The 22,887-nt window shown below is 37.2% G+C and overlaps 1 protein-coding gene and 1 long non-coding RNA gene across 3 annotated transcripts in view; one reads left to right on the forward strand and one right to left on the reverse strand.

The window, feature by feature from the left end:
• The window catches only part of WDR75 (WD repeat domain 75), a 44,472-nt gene extending 33,023 nt beyond the window's left edge, over window positions 1–11,449 (forward strand). The window contains exon 21 of one of the 2 annotated variants that reach the window (XM_045868369.3): window positions 650–11,449. In XM_045868369.3, coding sequence (XP_045724325.1) covers window positions 650–854 — 205 coding nt within the window. In that variant the 3' untranslated portion in view covers window positions 855–11,449. The remainder of the gene's footprint in view (window positions 1–649) is intronic. The other variant, XM_064586813.1, reaches the window with a different exon arrangement.
• LOC135363904 (uncharacterized) overlaps window positions 1–22,887 on the reverse strand; it is a 218,418-nt gene that overhangs the window by 148,226 nt on the left and 47,305 nt on the right. The gene's annotated exons all lie outside the window — the stretch shown is intronic.

Below are 22,887 nucleotides of genomic sequence, written 5' to 3' on the forward strand. Positions count from 1 at the left end.
GGATAGTTTGTTACCCTTTCTTAGAATACTCTTAAACTGTGACCCTTCAACAGTGTGTGGGGTAGGACCACCGACCCCCTGCATAGTCGAAAATCCACACATAACTTATGACTCCCATAAAACTTAACTACTAATGCCTGATGGTGCTTGGAAGTCTCAATAACGAACAGTCAATTAACACACATTTTATATGTTATGTATATTATATACTGTATTCTTACAATAAAGTAAGCTAGAGAAATTAAAATCATACAGAAGAGAAAATAAATTTCCAGTATTGTATCAAATCCATGTATAAGTGGATGGGTGCAGTCCAAATCCATGTTGTTGAAGGTCAACTGTATTTCTCTTTATTTTAGCTTTAATATGCAGTTAAAGGACATAAGACTATTAAACCAAGTGAATAAAATACATTGAAAATAATTATTAGATCTCGTGTGTGTGGTTTAAGGAATTGATATAACTAAAAATTACACTTTGTAAATTCACCTATTCTTTTATAAGAACCCATTTTTGAAGTGCACTCAATAACAAGATTTTTCATTTACTTTCCCTGTATGGTTATAATTCTACATAGGTGTCTTAAATTAGAAAGTTATTTAGAAACTTTTTAAGTAATAGTTTATATTTTATTCTCTTATCATGAAAGTGGTGAAGAAGTCCCTGATGATGTAGATATGGAAGAAGAAAAAGAAAGTGATGATTCAGATGAAGAAAATGATTTTACTGAAAAGACCCAGGATACAAACGACACAGATTTGGGAGAAGACATTATACACCAGTTGTCAAAATCTGAAGAAAAAGAACTAAGAAGATTCAGGAAAGTAGACTACAGCTGGATAACTGTTCTTTGAGCCTTGGAGATGGAAGGTTCTTGCATTTTGTTTGTTTTTTTTTTTTAATTATATATTGATACTCCAAAAACATCTACTTGATGTTATTTCTCTCCTTAAAATATTAAATATGAACAGGCTTTACTTTTTAAATAATTGGTAATACAAAGCTGTGTTTGCATCATGCATTAGAGTTGCTGGGTGCATTCATATACACACCATCTCATTTTTACAGCCTTAGAAATATCTAGCTATTTTCTTCACAAGCAATTACAGCGTATGTCGCCTTATCTGCAAGTTGGAGATACAAAAGTTTTTGTTGATGATATTGTTAACAGCAAAATTTACTTGGTGGCCAATAGGACCTAAACAGATGTGTTGTTTTCTTTAGTCCTGCTTCATACATCTTAGTGTGTTTATTACTCAGAGAAATTTAGAGAAATAATTTGATTATGTGGTGTTCCACAGACCACATCGAGGGTATTAAATCATAATAATAATATGGGCCGCCTAAAATCTGAAAAATTCTAAAGTGAAATCATTTGGCACCAAGCCTTTCAGATAAGGGCTTATCTAACTCTACTTGGAAAGCCTTGGAAGATATAAGAGCTGCTATTACTTTGTCAGTGTTATGGGTGTAGGAACCACTACTTTTTAACCAAAGTCCCATTGCTAGTAGACTAGGATCCAAGCCTCTGTATTATATTTAAGTAGTGAGGTGACTATTTTTTAACCATTTAGCATTTGGAGTTTTCCTATTTTACTCCTATTAAACTGACATTAAAAAGTTAACACAAAAACAGTAAAGTATACAACTTTACAGTCCAAGATAGTGTCATAGGAAGACCCTGAACTCACCTCCTCCACAGACACACCAAATCTATACCTGTTTCTGGAGCACTTCCTCCAGAAGAACTGAGGGCTGACTGAACAGCTTCTGCACAACAAAAGACAGACTACATACAGAACAGCAAGAGAGACAGTAATGAAGAGCAAACTGCAGTGGGGTGAGATAATACTGAAGAACCACATGCAAGCAGATTTGTCTGCCCTGGGGCACAGGAACAAAAGCCATGGTTTAAAAGAGCAACTAGAATGTAAGTATTCAGCCCTAGAACTGCCAACCGGTGGGAGAGCTGCTGGAACTTTCTCCAAGTTGGAAGGCCTGGTGGGTGCCACAGTTTATGTTCTCTCTCCATATTGGATAGCATGGATGGGAGTAAGGTCAGGGCACCCTAACCAGCCTACCACTTCAGTGAGTCCCTGGCCCCTAGCCCATACCAGCCCCAGCCATCCCACCAAAGTGGCCCCATTGTGGTATACACTGGACACCCCTGTTCAGGCCTCATTGTGGTTCCAGGCATCTTGCCAAGGTGACATGGGTGCAGAGCACCCTGGAACACTCCAAGCCCAGACATCCTACCAGGGCAGCCCCAGCAGAGTGAACTGGGATCTCCAGCCCATGCCAGCCACAGCGCCAGCCAGCCAAAGTCGCCAGGCATACACAGTTTATATAGAAGATGACCATACACAAGACCATTCAAGTTTAGGAGAAGTAGCGGATCCACTTAATATATAGACACATACACAGAAAGTCAAGCAAATTGAGACAGAATATGCTCCAAATGAACAAGACCAAACCTCAGAGAACTAAGTGAAATGGTGATAGGCAATATGCCTGATAGAATTTGAAGTAATGATCATAAAGATGCTCACCAGACTGGAAAGAAGAGTAGAATAACTCAACTTCAATAAAGAGAAAATACAGAAAACCAATTAGAGTTGAATGCAATAACTGAAATGAAAAATAAACTAGAGGGAATCAACAGAGAATGCAGAAGAATAGATCAGCAATCTGGAAGACAGGCTAATGGAAAGCACCCAAGCTGAACAGAAAAAAAAAAAAAAAAATTTACAAACTGAAGATAGGATAAGGAATATGTTGGACAACATCAAGCCAACAAACATTCACGTATAGGGGGCCCCAAAAGAAAAAAGTTTCAGGCAGAAAACTTATTTGAAGAGAGAATAGCTGGAAACTCCCCTAACCTGAAGAAGGAAGACACCCAGGTTCAGAAAGCACAAAGAGTTCCAAACAAAATGAAACCAAGGAGGTCGATACCAAGACACATAATTAAAATGTCAAAGATTCGGGGCACCTGGGTGACTCAGTTGGTTACGTGTCTGCCTTCAGCTCAAGTTATGATCCCAGGGTCCTGGGATTGAGCCCCACATTGGGATCTCTGCACAGTGGGGAGCCTGCTTGTGCTCTCCTGCTCTCTGTCAAATAAAATCTTTAAAAAATAAAAAATGTCAAAGATTAAAGATAGAGAATTTTAAAAGCAGCAAGAGAGGCAAATAGTCATGTAAAAGGGAAACCCCACAAGGCTATCAGCTGATTTTTCAGCAGAAACTGCAGGTCAGAAGGGAGTGACATGATCTATTGAAAGTGCTGAAAGGAGGGGCACCTGGGTGGCTCAGTCATTAAGCGTCTGCCTTTGGCTCAGGTCATGATCCCAGGGTCCTGGGATCGAGCCCCACATCAGGCTCCCTGCTCAGTGGGAAGCCTGCTTCTCCCTCTCCCCCACTTGTGTTCCCTCTCTCGCTGTGTCTCTCTCTGTCAAATAAAAAGTAAAATCTTTAAAAAAAAAAAAAAATGCTGAAAGGAAAAAAACCCTACAACCAACGATACTCTACCTAGCAAGGTTATCATTCAGAATTGAAGGAGAAATAAAGTTTCCCAGATAAATAAAAGTTAAAGGACTTCATCACCACTAAACAGGCCTTATAAGAAATGTTAAAAGGAGCTTCTTTAAATGAAAAAAAAAGTAGAAATAGAAAAATTATGAATAAAGATAGAAAATGTTTATACATGAAACATGGAGTAAAAGTTCTTTTAGAATGTGTTCAAACAAGTGATTATCAATAATATAGACTATACTTAGAATGTCATAGATGAACCTCATGGTAACCACAAACCCAAAACCTATAATAGGTACACAAAAAATAAAAAGCCAAGCATAACATTAAAGAAAATCATCAATCACAAGGAAAGCAGGCAAGAGAAGAAAGGAACAGAGAAGTACTAAGAAAACCAGAAAGCAACAATGGCAGTAAGTACATACCTATTAATAATTAACCTTAAATGGTCTAAATACTTCAATCCAAAGACATAGAATGGTGGAGGAAAGAAAGATTTAATGTGCTGCCTATAAGAGACTTCAGACCTTAAGATACAGACAAACGGGGGCGCCTGGGTGGCTCAGATGGTTAAGCATCTGCCTTCGGCTCAGGTCATGATCTCAGGGTCCTGGGATCGAGTCCCGCATCGGGCTCCCTGCTCCTTGGGAACCTGCTTCTCCCTCTGCCTCTCTCTCTCTCTTTCTCTCATGAATAAATAAATAAAATCTTTAAAAAAAAAAAAAGATACAGACAAATGGAAGTGAAAGAGTAACAATATTTATATTAGACAAAATAGACTTTAAAACAAAAACTATAGCAAGAGACAAGGGCATTACCTAATGATAAAAGGATCAATCCAACAAAAAGATAAAACAACTGTAAATCCCTATGCACCCAACATTAGAGCAACTAAGTACATAAAGCAACTATTAACAGACATAAAGGGAGAAGTTGATAATATTAATAGAAGAATAGTAGGAAATTTTAACACCCCACTTACATCAATGGATAGATCACCCAGGCAGAAAATCAATAAGGAAACTGTTTTTGAACAACACGTTAGACCAAATGGGCTTAACAGATATATTCAGAACATAGCATCCAAAAACATCAGAACACACATTCTTTTCAAGTGCGCATGGAACATTCTCCAGGATAGATGACAGGCCACAAAACAAGTCTTAACTAAATTTTTTTTTTAAAGATTTTATTTATTTGAGAGAGAGTGAGAGGGCAAGGCAGACTCCCCGATGAGCAAAGAGCCCGATGGGCTCGATCCCAGGACCCTGAGATTATGACCCGAGCCGAAGGCAGGTGCTTAACTGACTGAGCCACCCAGGTGCCCCAAGTCTTACTAAATTTAAGACTGAATTCATAACACATCTTTTCTAACCACTATGGCAAGAAACTAAAAATCACAAGGAAAAAAAAATGCTACTAAACAACCAATGGATTAATGAAGAAATTAAAAACACGGAGGAAAATGAAAACTGTCCAAAGTCCTTGGGACACAGTGAAAACAGTTCTAAGGAAAATTTATAGCAATCCAGTCCTACCTCAAGAAACAAAAATCTCAAACAATCTAACCTTATACCTAAAGGAACAAAAAAAACCAACAAAAAACAAAGCCCAAGATAGTAGGCAGGAAATAATAAAAATCAGAACAGAAATAAGTGAAATACAGACAAAGTAGAAAATACCAAACCAAGAGCGGTTTCTTTCAAAAGATAAAATTAATGAAACTTCAGCCACACTCATCAAGAAAAATAGAGTACAGAAAATCAGAAATAAAAGACATCACCACCACCACCACCACCACAAAAATACAAAGGATTTTGAGACTACTACAAAAAGTTATATGCCAACAAATCAGACAACCTAGAAGAATTCCTAGAAATATAGTCTTCCAAAACAATCAGGAATAAGAAATCTGAAAAACAACTACTAGTAACAAAATTGAATTTGTAATCAAAAAACTCCCTAAAAACGGAAGTCCAGGACCAGAGGGGTTCACAGTGAATTTTACCAGACATTTAAAGAGGAGTTAATACCTATTCTAAAACTATTCCAAAAAATTGAAGAGGAAGGAAAGATTCCAAATAAATTCTACAAGGCCAACATTACCCTGATACCAAACCAGACAAAGACATTACAAAAAGGAAAACTACAGACCAGTATCCCTGATGAACATAATGCAAAAATCCTCAACAAAATATTAGCAAACTATTCAATAATACATTGAAGGTATCGTCTACAAAATCAAGTGGAATTTATTTGGCCGATGCAAGGAAGCTTCAGTATTCACAAATCAACATGATACATTATCAAAATAAAGGATAAAAATCAGATCTCAATATTTGAAGAGCATTTGACAAAATTCAACATCCATTCATGAGAAAACTCAACAAGTGGGTGTAGAGGGAACATACCTAAACATAATTAAGGCATTATATGAAAAACAGCTAACATACTCCAGTGAAAAACTGAGTTTTTTTCTAAGAACAGGAATAAGACAATGATGTCCACTCATCACTTTTACTCAACATCATATTAGAAGTCCTAGCCACAGCAACCAGACAAGAAAAAGAAAAGATACTCAAATTGGTAAGGAAGAAGTTAAACTATCACTATTTGCAGACAACATAAAATATTTTACATAGGACCTAAAGACTTCAATACAAAACTATTAGGAATAATAAATGAATTAAGTAACATTGCAGGATACAAAACTAATACAAATCAGTTGTGTTTTCATACACTAATAACAAAGCAGAAAGAGAAATTGAAAAAACAATCCCATTTATAATTGCATCAAAAATAACAAACATAACCATGAAGGTGAAAGGCCTTTACTCTGAAAACTATAAAACACTCTTATGAAAGAGATTGAAGACAACACAAACAAATGGAAAGATAGTCCATGCTCATGGATTGGAAAAATTAATATTCAAATGTCCATGCTACCCACAGCAATCTATACATTCAATGCAATCCCTACAAAATACCAGCAGCATTTTTCACAGAATTAGACCAAATAATAAAATTTATATGGAAACTCAAAAGACCCTGAATAGCCAAAGCAATCTTGAAAGAACAAATGGAGGTATCACATTCCCAGATTTCAAGATATACTACAAATCTGTAATAATCAAAACAATATGGAACTGGCACAAAGATAAGACACATAGATCAATGGAACAGAGCGCCCAGAAATAAATCGATGCTTATATGGCCAACTAATATACAGCAAAGGAGGTAAGAATATACAATGGGGAAAAGATGGACTATTTAATAAATGGTGCTGGGAAAACTGGACTGGACAGCTACTTGCAAAAGAATGACACTGAACCAGTTATACCATACACAAAAATCAGAATGGATTAAAGACATAAATGTAAGACTTGAAGCCATAAAACTCCTGGAAGAAAACAGGCAGTAATTTCTCTGACATCAGCAATAGCAACATTTTTCTAGATAGGTCTCCTGAGGCTAGGGAAACAAAAATGAAAATAAACTATTGGGACTACACCAAAACAAAAAGCTTTTACACAGCAAAGGAAACCATCAACAAAAAGGCAACCTGCTGAATGGGAGAGAGATTTGCAAATGACATCTCTGATAAGGGCTTAATATCCAAAATATATAAAGAACTTCTACAACTCAACACCGTAACAAACAATCCAATTAAAAATGGGCAGAGGACCTGAATAGACATTTTTCCAAAGAAGACTATAGATGACAGACTCGTGAAAAGATGCTCAACATCACTCACTAATCAACAGAGAAATACAAATCAAAACCACATGAGATATTACCTAGACCAGCTAAAGTCAAAAAGACAAGAAATAACAAGTATTAGAAAGGATGTTGAGAGAAAGGAACCCTCATGAACTGTCAGTGGGAATGTAAATTGGTACAGGCATTGTGGAAAATAGTATGGAGGTCCTCAAAAAATTTTAAAGTAGAAATACCAAATGATCCAGTAATTCCACTACTGGGTATTTATCCAAACCAAAAGAAAACACTAATTTGAAAAGATATATGCACCCCTGTGTTTACTGTAGCATTATTTACAATAGCCAAGATATGGGGAGCAACCTAAGTATCCATTGACAGATGAATGGATAAAGATGTAGGGTGTGTGTGTGTGTGTGCACGCACATGTGCACATGTGTCTGTGTAAAAAATGGAATATTACCCAGCCATAAAAAAGAACAAGATCTTGCATTTGTGACATGGATGGAGCTAGAGGGTATTATACTAAGTGAAATGAATCAGAAAGATAAATACCATAAGATTTCATTTACATGTGGAATCTTAAAAACAACATAAATGAACAGACCCATTCAGAGAATAAATTGGTGGTTGTCAGAGGGAAGGAGGTAGGAGGATGGGCAAAATGGGTGAAGAGGAATGGGAGATACAGGCTTTCAGTTACGGCATGAATTAGTCATGAGGATAAAAGTTTCCACATAGGGAATATAATCAGTGATATTGTAATAGTGTTGTATGGTGACAGATGATTGCCCCTGGTGAGCATAGAGTTGTTGCATCACCATGTTGTACACCTGAAACTAATATAACATTGTGTGTCAACTATACCTCAATTAAAAACAAAACAGTAAAGTATACAAATCGTAAGAGCACATCTCAACAAATATTAACGAAAATGCTATAAATGGCTTTTCAGTGTGTTTGAGTCAGTATCCAAGGCCTATACAATTTTTTTAAATAATAGCAAGGTTGAGATGTAACTCACACACTATACAATTCACTCATTTAAAGTGTACAATTCAGTAGTTTTTTAGAATATTCACAGTTGTATATCATCACCACAATCAGTTTCAGATTATTTTCATCACCCCAAAACTCAGTGCATTAGCTATCACTTCCCATTTCTCCCAACCTACCCCATCCCACACCTTAGGCAAAGATAATACTTCTGTCCTTTCAGATTTGTTTATATGGACATTTCATATAAATGGAATCCTATCATATATGTGGTCTTTTTTTGGCTGGTTTCTTTCCTTTAGCATTCGTGCTATACTATGAATCAGTATATCATTCCTTTTTATTATTTTCATTTCTCCTGGGTATATACCTAAGAGTGGAATTACCGAGTTACTTGGTAAGTCTGTTTAACTTTTTGAAGAATCACAAGACTTACAAATCAGTCACAGAATTTTACATTATTTACATTATGTGGAACATTCATTGTTCCATAATCTGGTCCATTAAATTTAGGTCCCTTTGCAGGGTTATGTTTTGAGGCCAGTCTTTGAGGTTTTTTTCTGATCCCAGGAGGATGTTTTTTAGCTGTCTCTTCCTGTTTCTCTCTGGTAAACTAGCTGGTTTATAGTTTAGTTTATTGCACTGATGGAGCTACTTACAAACCTCATTTTAATTGCTTATCACCAAAATCTCCATTGTTTTCAGGGACACCCTTAGGCTCGAACTTTATTTCAAATAATGTCAGAGCTCTCTATTCTTATGGATTGACCCTGGGCAAAATCTGTCAGCCACAGCTCCAGAACTAGGGTAGACACAATGGCCCTTTCTCTCATAGTGACACCCTGCTTTACAAACTGGGAGGGACAACACCCTCGACTTTGCTTATTTGCTCATCTCTCCTCTTGGAACCTTTGCCCTAAGCAAGGTGGGGTAGGGATGACCAGGACTCCAGTATTCTCAGCCTGCTCTCAGCCTAGGGAGTAGGGCATACTGACATAGTTACAAATAAATTTCATTATTTTGCCATATTGATGCTGACATGGTACTTCCAAGTTTAAGAAATACTTATTTTTTGCAGCTATATATGAAAGATTCCATAGTTTCAAATCAAATAAATTTAGAACATACCTTTTTAAAATAATTATTATACAGTCTGAGTAGTTACTTTGTATGGATTTAATTATTTTTTCTAAAAAGTTGTTCACTCTACACTAAAACATGACAACACTGTTGGGAAGAATTATTCTAATTATTCCTCTTCCAACATTAATATATATATATATACTGTTTCTTTTTCCAAAGACAACTATACAAATAAAAGCAAAATGGCCATTTTAGTCATTAAAATCTGGACCTGTCCAGCAGATTTGTAGTGCTGACCCTCCAGGTTTTTTTTTTTTTTTCCCCACAAAGAACTAGACTGGTTCCATCATAATAAGTGAACTAATAAAGATTATTCCCCTTGTCTCCTCCCTCATTTATCTAATTTATCTGTCCATGAACCCGTTACTTGGTGCTTTCACTGGGGCAGCCTGTACTTCAGGAAGTTCACAGCCTCAGTCTCATGGGGGATGGATAAACCACATGTTAACCACTTGCTACATGCCACACATTTCACACACATCACACTTTCTCCACAAGTCTATATGTCAGGTAGTCACCCCAATTTGACAAATAAGGAAACTGGCTCCAGAGAGCGCAAGTAAGTTGTATCTAGATCACTGGCCTCAAGAAGTGGGGTTAAGACACAAACCCTTCCCCATCAAATTCTAAATCCTATGCTCTTTCTAGAATAGCACATGGTCTCCCAGGCACTTAAGACAGCTACTTATCATTACAAAGGCATCTGTAACTGGGGAAGAATCAGGATAAGAAACAAACAGAATAGAGAGCCCAGGTTTAGACCGTCCCAGCCACAGACAAGAGGTAGCTAGCTCTGTGACCTGGCTGAAGGCATTCAAGCTGCTGAACTTTAGCCCCCTCATATGTAAAATGAAGCTCTCCCACCTTATGCAAATTGTTTTGATTATCTGACTAGTACTGTCATGTTCCAAATACAGGAAAAGTATATAAAATTAAGATATTTTATGAGATTATGCACTTGGTTATATGCAAATTTTTAATGAAAAGCTAACTGAACACCTACATATTAATTAGAATAAGCTCACTGTTAATGTGCTGGAACAATGTTCCTCTTTGTTTTGTTTTGTTTTCCTTATCATAGACTAGCAACCAGTACAGAAATCATAAAATATATTGTAACATTGTAATAATGCGTCTGAAATAATTTGGGGTCTCTGTACTATGACTATAATGGACCCTTCAACAGAAACCTATTAAGTTGAACATAACTGCTTGGTTAAAATTAACTAAGTCTTACAAATGGCATTGATTTTTCTATGAGGCTGTTTTATCTAAAAATTTTGCTTGCTTCTGTTAGCTGTTTCTTGAAAGCCATGAAAATGGCAAAATTGTCTTACAACAAAGTCAAGATTCTGTAACACCACACAATCCTAAATGAAGTAGTAAAAGCTAAGACCCAGAGAGAATTTAGGATCCCAGGTAGATTGGTTATCATTGAGATTAAAGAGAAATAAAAATGGAAGTAACTGGGATTTGATAGTAGTATACCACAGAGTGGTTAATGTGAGCAGAATACAATGAACCAGAGAGATGCAATCAATGACTGAACTATTCAAATAGCTTTTGCTTTTCAAAACCCATGAACAAACCACTTACTCTCTGAATCACAGTTCCTCCCTCTAAATTGCAGAATTAAAATGATCTCTTCCAGCTCTGATACTCTGTGACCACAAAACAAAGATGCCAGAGTGGTACATTACAGTACCATTCCCACCCCATGCCCCAAAATGCCAAGAATCTGGTCTTGCAAGTACTAAATTTGTGGTATCTGTATATAAATATGTGCTTAGTTATCTTAGTTTCCTATCTTCAAGCATAACATACCTCTAGCTTGGAAACTCCTTAGGAGATCAGAGCACTTAGTTCACAAAATGAAATAATCAGACATGAAAGTGCACCAGTTCCTCCCATTGTTGTGTAGAGTTTTGATAATCCTTGTTACTCAGTGGTTGCCCACTTTAACGGAAGGACGAATATAAGTGCTCTGAAAACAATCACTTTAAATGCAAATATTGATATTATATTCTAGCTCACATAGGAAGGTAACATTAAACTTCTTGCTCCCAAAGAAATGCCTGTTTGCAGTTGTGAAATTTGAGTCCACTAGTCAAGCTTTATTTGGTGAGCGGTATCTTATGCTAGAAAGACCATTGGTCTAGGAGTCAGAAGACTAATAGGTCCAGCTCTGCCTCTTCCTAGGTGTGTGCTTGTATTAAGTTTCTTTGAGGACATATTTTTTTACCTCTGAAAGAAGAGAGCTGTGTTTTGTTAGATGGTCTTCTAAGGCTTTTTTTTTTTTTAGCCTCTCAAATTGTGATTCGACAACATGCCCAGAAGCCTATTAGCCTTACTCAAAAAAATATGTGTGGCTTTGCTGCTTAATTACAGCCTCCTTTGGTGCTGGAAACAAAAGCAAACAAGCAGCTTAAAATATTTTATTTCTGAATAGGAAAGAAGATCCTGCACCTACTTAGGCTTGAGATGCACTTGACCTGAATCTCTGCAGACTTTACCCAAGAGAACAGCTTAGAATTAGAACTCCTCATCAGTAATTTCTTCAGAAACGATGAGCAAAAGCAAAAACTGGAATGAGGGAGCAGGCTATATGACACACAGGAGGCACTTACATTTGTTGAATTAAAGAGACCACAGGGTAAAGATGGTGGGAAGGTAGGTTTACAACTTCTGCCCTATCTAATCAAATCTATTTCCCAGGCCCCAATTACTCCCAGAAACCAATGAGGACTTACATATTCTGCAACATAGGCAACATAGTCCATGAGTTTTAGTCATCAGCGGGGTGGCTAAAGAAAATTGAATACAGACTGGGTTTTCTAATTTTAGAATACAGGGCTTCACTGGATATTTGAAGCTGCTGTCCACTCCCCACATTCCTGAGCACCAGGAGAGGAGGTTGGCTTACTTTCTGTTTCACACTGACAAAAACCATTGCTGCTTCATCCTTGTGCCTCATCCACAAGCACATCCTTTGAGTTGATGAGTGACTAATTCTCACTCCCGCCCTCTTGGTTTTGATCCCATTCTTTCCAGGCTGCTTGGGACCTTGCTCCAGCAATCATCACCCCAACTCAATCTTTAATTTTCACTTTCTCCTTTCCCCTTGGCATAGGAACATGCTTACACTCAAGTATCTTCAACCTTTAAAACAAAATCCCACAGCTGACACTTTGTGTTGCATATGAATTTCATTGTTGGCATTCTTTTTCTTTGATCCCAATTGTGTTTACTTACTTTTTTTCTTCTTATTGTTTCCTGTTAAATCACATGTATTTCTGTAAGCAATCTTAAATCTTTTTGGACACAGACCTGAATATAAGGACATGCAAATATTCACATATCCTAAAGGTATCATATCCAACTTGTCAATCTAGATCTAGCAAAGTGAGTTCCAAATGAAAGTTTGAAAACTCAATGAGCAAATAGATGTCATAATTTATTAGGTAACATGCAATGAAAACAACATATTAAAGTGAGATTTTTGTTTTAGAACTGGCCATTTTTCTACAGAAATTGTGGATTCAAAGATCTTAATTAACCTGATTTCTCTGGTAACCTGATCTTTCCAGGAACCAATTCTGAAACAAAAACCTTTCTCAGGCAGAGGGGAATGTAGTGTATGTGTGGCTGCAAACCAGCCCAACAAGCAAAGATGTGAGTCTCTCTGGAAAATAGGACCAACCAACTCTCCGCTCTGAGGCCCCAATCATCTCACAACCTCACAGGATCATCCTGAGCATTAAATACAATCATGTATGATAAAGCTGTTCACAAAAATACAAATTTTTGCATAAATGTTAAGCAAACCAGTTGGCAAATTTAGCCACCCTCACTAAAATGTGTTGCCTGAATAGTGAACGGATTTCACTTTCCCTTGAAGATGAATTACAGCAAGATTCAAACCTATCTTGAGGTTGATTCTTGATACTTACATTGCCAAACATATTGTATCTGTTTTATAAATCAGTTCCTTTAAGACAAAGGAAAGTACAAAGTATAAGCTCTAGAATGAAAAAGATTTGATTATCAGTAACAGAAGCCAGCCCTCTGATTCCTGAGCTACACGTAGCACAGAGGGAAGTAGGATTTTGAGATGAATACAATTTATGTCATGCAGGTCTAGATCAGCTTTCAGCACATCCCATTTGTTCTTCACAAAACACATATTCACTATGACAAGTAGAATCAGCAGCAGGATTGTAGGACCTTGGTTCACTGTCATTTACTGTAAAGCTTATTGTCTACAGTGCTATTTATATGGTACTGCTACAAAAAATGTTTAACCTAAATTCAACCATGAGAAAACAGACAAGACCAAATTGAGGGACATTGTGCAAAACAACTGATCTGGACTCAAAAACGGCAGTCTTGAAAGAAAAGAAAGCTGGGGAACTATCATAGATTAAAGGGGACCACAAACGATATAACAACTAAATGCAATGTGAGATCCTTGGTTGGATACTGGATTGGAGGGGAGAAAAAAGCTATAAATTTGAGGGACATTTTTAGGACACCTGGGAAAATTTGCATATATACAAATTTTAGATATAGGATTATATCAGTGTTAAATCTCCTGAAGGTGGTAAGTAAATTGTAGTCATGTTTTCATGCCCTTGTTCTTGGAAAATAAATGACGAAATATTTAGGTGTTAAGTGTGACACAAACTATTTAAAATTCACAGGTAATATAAATGTTTCATTAACTAAAGATGCATATGAGATAGATAGGAGCAAATCTAGCAAAATGTTAACCACTGGTAAATCTAGGTAAGGGGCATATGGATATTTAATGTTCTCTTCTTGCAAATATTCTATAGGTGGAAAGTTTTCAAAATAAAAATATTTTAAAAATTATATAAAAATACTACTTCTGCTATCTCTGTTGCTGTAGGACCAAGTACTTGCAACCTGTCTAGCTATCTTTAGTTTGTCATCAGAACTGCTCAGATTCCTTGCTGATATGCCTCCTGATGACTTCCTTCTTTCCTCCTAAACTATAACTACCCTCAAGTTTCACAGCTACCATTTCCTCTTAAGTAATTTATCTAGCCTTAGCTTTGATAACACCACTCTGCTTATCCCCTTCCTTACTCTCTGCTCCTTTGTCCTCCTTTGCATTTATCTTGCTCTCCTATTCTATTGCATTTGAACCAGTTTGCATCCTCCAAGTTGAGTTCTAAGATCTTTACCATTCCCATGTCTCCTGCATTCAGGGCAATAAGCACTCCTGCTCAAATGGTTCTATGTGACACAATCTGTTCTGCCTTTCTGCCGTGTCTCCCCCATAATTTGGCAGATTTTTGGAATTCTTGCTAACTGAATGTACCCAAATTCATTCCATTCTACCCTCTGGTGTATCCAATATGTAATACTCCTCTCATCCCCCCAATTCATAACCTTGGTAGAAAATATCCTATTGACTATATAAGACAACCTAAAGAAAATATCGACCACTACATTGAACACTACAAAATATACCAATATGTTCAGGTCCCTTAAATAAAGGAGCAGAGAGATGTAAAACTGGCTATTGAGAACAAACTACCCAGAAAGTATACCCTTAATTGGTATGTCCATTAATTGGGAGTGTCTTGAGCCAAGGATAATTGCTATTTCATATTTTGCCATTGTCTCCTAACATTTTCAAAGTCCTCTTTTAATGGGAAATTAGGTCACTCTGAATATCTCTACATCTTTTGGAAGATCTCTAGCAGGAGTAATCTGTGTGCCAGTCACTATAGGTCCATATTTGCAATTCAGGATGTTATGGAATCTACTCCCAGGCCACTCTTGGAGGGCAAAGAAAGTAGAACTCAGTCCCTGACTCAGTCACTCTGGCTCCGCTGAACTGCTTGGAAAAATCACTTAAACTTCCATGGCATCCATTTCCCCATCAGTAAAGTGGAAGGAAACTGTCATCTCTGAAGTAACTTCCAGCTCTGATAGTTCTTGACTGCAAGAGTACTACATACCTTTTGCAATTAAGATGGTAATAATAATTAGATTTCTGTGTATGATTTATGCATGAAACATTGTATCTGTTTGTATTGTAAAATGTTTCTTTAAATCTCTTTGTATAGTCAGGTAATGTAATGTTTGGGAGAATAGACTCTGAAGACAGAGTCTTGGCTGGAGTCCATGCCTCACTAGCTGTGGGACCCTGGGCCAATATTGCTCTTTCCTTCCTTATTTTTCTTAAGATTTTACTTATTTGAGAGAGAGAGAGACAGAGATAGCGAGAGAGAGCACGAACAGGGAGGAGAGGGAGAAGCAGTCTCCCCACTGACATGGAGCCCAACGTGGGGCTTGATCCGAGGACCCCGGGATCATGACCTGAGCCAGACGCTTAACCAACTGAGCCACCCAGGCGCCCCCAATCTTGCCCTTTCTTTAAGGGCAATTTCCACTTGAGAAAAGCAGAGATACTTTTTTAAAAAGATGGCAATATTTCATTATTGAATATGTTAATAGACTAGGGAATCCTACTGCAGTGTGCAGAATTCCTTATACAATTAAAAGAAAGAAGTGTGATTTGACAGCTACCTCTGCCCATGCCACAATGACACTGGCCCTGGTCCTACTGTCTGGGTGCTTAAGTCCAGATGTTTGCGTGTTTGGGGATGGGGGTGGAGGGAGAGTCAGACATGAAACAACTCATTGCAGAAATAATTCCTACCTTCTTAAGGGCCCCACAGGAACAATAATGACTGAACAATGAGAATACCTATCATTTATTTAGGGCTCACCATGTGCCAATCCTCACGTTAGGATGTAGTTACACATTAAAATGTAGTCTTGTTTTCCCTATTTTGCCGGTAGGACTGAGGCCGAGGAAGGTTAAGTGACTTGCCCAGGGTCACAGTGCTAGTAAGTAGCAGAATGGAGGTTTGACATATATTTGGAGCTCCTAGAGCCAAATGGACCCACTCCTTTATCCAGGGCAGTCCCCACAGCCAGTCATGCAGCACCCCCTCTGGAGCATCCTCCCTCCAATGAGGCTGGGTCAGTGCTCTGCCTCTCTCTGCTGGCTGTGCTGTGGTCAATTAATCGCTACCTCTGCCCACCCTCTGGAGGCCCTTTGATCTTCTTCATATCTCTTCTCAACCTCACCATAGCCTCAGCTAGTCTGAAAATCCTGGGCACCCTTCTGATGTTGCCTGGCCTTCCTAACAAGATAGTTCTTCTCTAGAGGACCGGTTGCTGCTGGGGGAGGGACACACACCCACATTTCCCTCAGGACTTTGGAGCACCTCTATCCATACTCAGGGGCATAACTCCTGGGAGAGCAGCAGATAAGTTACCAAAGAACCCTCACCTTCAAGTCTTGTGACCTCTGGCTCCTGTGTTGTGTCCCCTTTAACTTATTACCATGCGCCCCCTGGGAGTGGAGACTTCTGGCCCTTCCCAGGGCCCAGCTGCACTATAATCTCCTATACTTTCACTTCTCCCTCACTACATGCTCTGCCTATGCCCTGCCCCATACTCAAAAGTTTTTTTTCCTAAACTAAGTGTGGATTTAAAAAAAGAGGTGCTGGGTGAGGCATCTACAGTTCAGGCCCCATCCTGGCCATCAGTCCCCTTGGCTAGAAATTCAGTATTATTATACAATTATGCCAAAACCATTGAGCTTTAAATATTTATCTCTATTATTTTATCCTGAATATGCACATATGGTATTGTGGATCCGAGACAGAGTTCATGTTAGTTACCCTACAGTGAAAGTGAATAATGAGTATACTAGCCTTTCCCCCACCACCCCCCAAGGGTATCAAAATGAGAGCAAGGTCCAATGTCCCACACAAATATTTGGACACTCTATAGGTGAGTGATACTGCCATCGATTGACCTGCACACTGTGGCTTAACCTAGGGACCTAGTCTGTTTTGTGACCATTTGGCTCTTCTCAGGAATATAAAAGAAATTTTATCATTTCAGATCAGAGCAATTAAACAGACAAGTAGATACAGATCTAATTCTTATGGTATGTGAAGAGTGTTGGGAAGCTAGGGCTTTCTACTGGAGCACAAGGAAATCCAGGGAAGCTTTATTTCCCTGAAAAGACCCACAATATTCTAATCATACCAACGAGTGCCTGAAAATTTCTGGTGCCCCCCAAATTCATTTCACTCAACAAAGTTTTAAGTTTATACTTTGTGAAAAGGTAAGATGCAGGGCACCTGGGTGGCTCAGTCGTTAAACGTCTGCCTTCAGCTCAGGTCATGATCCCAGGGCCCTGGGATCGAGCCCCGCGTCGGGCTCCCTGCTCCACAGGAAGCCTGCTTCTCCCTCTCCCACTCCCCCTGCTTGTGTTCCCTCTCTCGCTGTGTCTCTCTCTGTCAAATAAATAAATAAAATCTTAAAAAAAAAAAAAAAAAGCAACTTAAGTGCTTAAGTTGCAACAGTACTGCATTTGGTCAGTTTGTTAGAAGCCAGTGGGATCTGAAATTACACCTTACAGTTTCAGACCAGGCCCATCCTCATCACATATAGACATATATTTCATGTGAAATAGTAAGAGAAGACTCTAACCAGATGTCCTGACCGAGAACAATCACACACAAATTGCTGCCTCACTCTGTCACTGCACAATCTGTTCTGAGGATATGCACTATTAATAGAAATTTATCTATCCAGACCCCTCTGCAGTTTACCTAATACAATGCCCATTGAATACCTCATTGGTCTCTGTAACTATAGTCAGAAGAATGGTTATTAGAGCCTAGAAGAAGTTAAATGACTTATTCAAAGTCATATAATGAATAAATGATACAACTCAAATTCTAATTCAGATCTTTGATAACAAAACCAGAATCCTTTTCACTAAATAAGTTGTGTAATATTATGTAAGCACCCTATACTGCCAATGTAATGTTAATTATTGTAATAGTTGCTGTATCTTTCACTCAACATCTTATAACACGAAGATTTACAAATTCTTAAATCAGACCAGTTGAAAAAATTGTGTAAAGATGCATTGAGGCCCCACTTGTCGCCATATGACATAAATTGAATACTGAGAAATGACAGCAGCAAGTGGGCTAATTGAGTATGTGACTATCTAAGATGACATTTTTTATCCTCCCCCTCACCCGACAGCACCCAACAATCACTGATCTTTTTTACTGTCTCCATAGTTTTGCCTTTTCCAGAATATCTTACAGTTAGAATCATACAGTATGTAGTCTTTTCAGATTGTTTCCTTTCACTTAGTAATATGTATCTAAGATTTCTCCATGCCTTTTCATGGCTTGATAGCTCATTTCTTTCTAGTGCTGAATACTGTGCCATTGTCTGGGGGTACCATAATTTATCTATTCACCAACTGAAGATAATATCTTGGTTGCCTCCAAGTTTGGTAATTATGAATAAAGTTGCTATAAACATTTGTGTGCAGGTTTTTGGGTAGACATAAGTTTTCAACTCCTTTGGGTAAATACCAAGGAGTACAACTGCTGGATCACATGGTAAGAGTGTGTTTAGCTTTGTATGAAACCACCCAACTAACTGACTTCCAAAGTGGCTGTACAATCTTGCATTCCCACTACTCATGAATGAGAGTTCCCTTCATTCCACATCCTCACCAACATTTGGTGCTATCAGTATTCCAGATTTCGACCACTCTAGTAGGAGTACAGAGGACTCTCAAAGTTTTAATTTGAATTTCCCTGATGACTTACGATGTGAAACATATTTTCACATGCTTATCTGTAATCAGAATATCTTCTTTGATGAGGTGTCTGTTTAAGTCTTTGGCTTTTTTAATCAGGTTGTTCTCTTATGGTTGGTTTTTAAGAGTTCTTTTATATTTTGGATAACAATCCTTTATCAGATGTGTCTTTTGCAAATATTTTTCTCCTAAGAGTTGCTTTCTCATTCTCTTGCCATGGTCTTTCGAAGAGCATAAGTTTTTAATTTTAATAAATCCAATTTATCAATTCTTTTTTCATAGATTGTGCCTTCAGTGTTGTATCTAAATAGTCATTGCTATACCCAAGGTCATCTAGGTTTTCTCCTATGTGATCTTCTAGGAGTTTTTAATTTTGCATTTCACACTTAAGCCTGCGATCCATTTTGAGTTAATTTTGTGAGGGGCATAAGGTCTGTGTCTAGATTTTTTTTTTTTTTTTTTTTTTTGGCTTATGGAAATTCCCTAAGTTCCAGCACAATTTATTGAAAAGATTATCTCTTTTGTCAAGGATCAGTTGACATTATTTATCTATTTCTTGGCTCTCTATTCTGTTCCACTGTTCTATTTGTCTGTTCTTTAACCAACACCACACAGTCTTTTTTTTTTTATTCTTATGTTAATCCCCATACATTACATCATTAGTTTTAGATGAAGTGTTCCATGATTCATTGTTTGTGCATAACACCCAGTGCTCCATGCAGAATGTGCCCTCCTCAATACCCACCACCAGGCTAACCCATCCTCCCACCCCCCTCCCAATACCACACAGTCTTAACTAATGTAGCTTTATAGTAAGTCTAGAAGTTAGGTAGTGTCAGTCCTTCAACTTTGGTCTCCTTCAATATTGTGTGGGCTATTTTGGGCCTTTGCCTCCTCATATACATTTTAGAATAAGTGTGTTGATAATCACAAAATAACTAGCTGGGATTTTAATTGGGATTGCATTGAATCTACAGATCAAATTGAGAAGAATGGACACCATAACAATAGAGTCTTTCTATCCATAAACATAGACTATTTAGTTCTTTGATTTTTTCATAATTTTGTAGTTTTCTTCATATAAGTCTTGTGCATATTTTGTCACATTTATACCTAAGTATTTCATTTTTTTGAATACTAAATGGTATTAGGTAAATTTGAAATTTAATTTCAAATTCTACTTGTTCATTGCCGGTGTGTAGGAAAATGATTGATTTTTGTATATTAACCTTGGATCCCGCAAACTGGATAAAATTGCTTATTAGTTTCAGGAGTTTTTTTGTTGATTCTTTCAGATCTTCTACATAGACGATCATGTCATCTGTGAACAAAGACAGTTTTGTGTCTTCCTTCCCCATCTGTACATCTTCTATTTCCTTTTCTTGTCTTGTTGCATTTGCTAGAACTTCCAGTACAGTGTTGAAAAGGAATGGTTAAAGGAGACATCCTTGCCTTGTACCTGATTTTAGTGGGAAAGTTTCAAGTTTCTCACCATTAAGTATGATGTTAGCTGTAAGTGGGTTTTGGGGTTTTTTTGGTTGTTTTTTTGTTTGCTTTTGTTTTTGTTTGTTTTGTTTTTTATTCTTTATCAAGTTGGGAAAGATTTCCCTATATTTAGTTTACTGAGTTTTTATCATAAATTAGTGTTTGATTTTGTCAAATGCTTTTTCTGCATCTATTAATACAATCATTACATTGTTCTCTTTTAGCCTATTGATGTGATGGATTACATTAATTGATTTTCAAATGTTGAACCAGCCTTGCATACCTGAGATAAATCCCACTTGGCGGTGGTATATAATTCTTTTTATACGTCATTGGATTTGATTTGCTAATATTTTGTTGAAGATTTTTACATCTATGTTCATAAGAGATATTCATTCATCTGTAGTTTTATTTTCTTGCAATGTATTTTGGTATTAGGGTAATCCTGTCCTCGTAGAATGAGTTAGGAAGTATGCCTCTGCTCCTCTCCTCTGAAAAACACTGCAGAGAATTGGTAAAAATTTCTTCCTTAAATATTTGGTAGAATTCACCAATGTACCTGATATTTTCTGTTTTGGAAGTCTATTAATTATTGATTCCATTTCTTTAATAGAGGTCTATTTGTTTCACCTATTTATTTTTGTGTGAATTTTAGCAGATGGTGTCTTTCAAGGAATTGATCCATTTAATCTAAGTTATCACATCTGTGGGCCATCGAGTTGTCCATACTATTCCTTGATTATCCTTTTGATGTCCATGGAATCTATAATGATGTCCTCTTTTCATTTTTGATATCAGTAATTTGTGTCCTGTTTTTATTAGCCTGACTAGAGGCTTATTTCATTCATTGTTTCAAAGAAACAGCTTTTGGTTTCATTAATTTTCTGGCTGCTTTCCATTTCATTGATTCCTGTTCTAATTCTTATTATTTCTTTTCTTCTGCTTACTTTGGATTTAATTTGTTCTTATTTTTCTAGTTTCCTAAGGTGGAAATTTAGATTATTGATTGTAGAAATTTCTTTTCTAATATATGTATTCAATACTATAAATTCCCCTCTAAGTGTTTTCGTTGCATCCCATATATTTTGAAAAGTTGTGTTTTCATTTTCATGTAGTTGAAGGTTGTTGTTTTTTTTTTTTTTTTTTAAGATTTTATTTATTTGACAGAGAGAGCACACACACAAGCAGGGGGAGCAGGAAAGGGAGAAGCAGGCTCCTCACTGAGCAGGGAGACTGATGGAGAGCTCGATCTCAGGACCCTGGGATCATGACCTGAGCTGAAGGCAGTTAGCCAGCTGAGCCACCCAGGCACCCTGAAGGTATTTTTTTAATTTCTCTAGAGATATCTTCTTTGACCAATGTGTTATTTAAAAGTGTGTTGTTTAGGGTACCTGGGTGGCTCAGTCAGCTAAGCGTCTGCCTTTGGTTCAGGTCATGATCCCAGGGTCCTGTGATGGAGTACAGCATCAGGCTCCCTGCTCAGTGGGGAATATTTTTCTCCCTCTCCCCTGGCGCCCCCCTCCCCCCGCCCCAGCTCATGCTTGTTCTTGTGCACTCACTCTTTCTCGCAAAAATAAAATATTTAAAAAATAAAAAAATAAAAGTGTGTTGTTTAATTTCCACATGTTTGAGGATTTTCCTATTATCTTTCTGTTATTGGTTTCTAGTTAGCTCATTTGTGGTCTAAGAGAAGATATTGTTTGATTTCTATTCTTTTAATTTGTTAAGGTGTTTTATGTCCAGAATGTAGTCTACCTTGCTGAATGTTCCGTGTGAGCTTAAAAAGAATATGTAGTTTGCTGTTGTTGGATAAAGTGGCCTGTAGATGTTGACTGTATCCAGCTGATTGATGATGTTGTTGAATTCAACTATGTCCTTACTAAATTTTGCCTGCTGGCTCTGTCAATTCTGACAGAGGGGTGTTGAAGTCTCAAATCATGATAATGAATTCATCTATTTCTCTTTTAAATCTATTATTTTTTTGCCTTACATGGTTTAATGTTACATTACTTTTATTTTAGCAAAGGTATTTTGCAAGCTTTTTAAAAAATTATATAAATGGTGCAAAATGCTTAACACTTAATACCAGCAAAGCTTCATTTAAGTAAAAAACTTTATTTAAAAAAAGATTATTAACCCCCAGAATTTTACAGTAGTTGATTTCTACTATATAATGTCAATCCTATGCAATATAATAAAAACTCCATCATTAGCTGTTGATTTCCTCCATTGCTCTTCTGAAACTTAAAGGACAGAGGAAGGGGTATTTAGACAAACATGAAACAAAATTCAACCCAAATAAACTGCAAAGTGATTCCTAATAGTTAT

Source organism: Mirounga angustirostris, unplaced genomic scaffold (assembly GCF_029215605.1).
Source record: "Mirounga angustirostris isolate CCGP_5_RB_7025 unplaced genomic scaffold, mMirAng1.0.hap1 SCAF_3, whole genome shotgun sequence".
NCBI lineage: Eukaryota > Metazoa > Chordata > Mammalia > Carnivora > Phocidae > Mirounga > Mirounga angustirostris.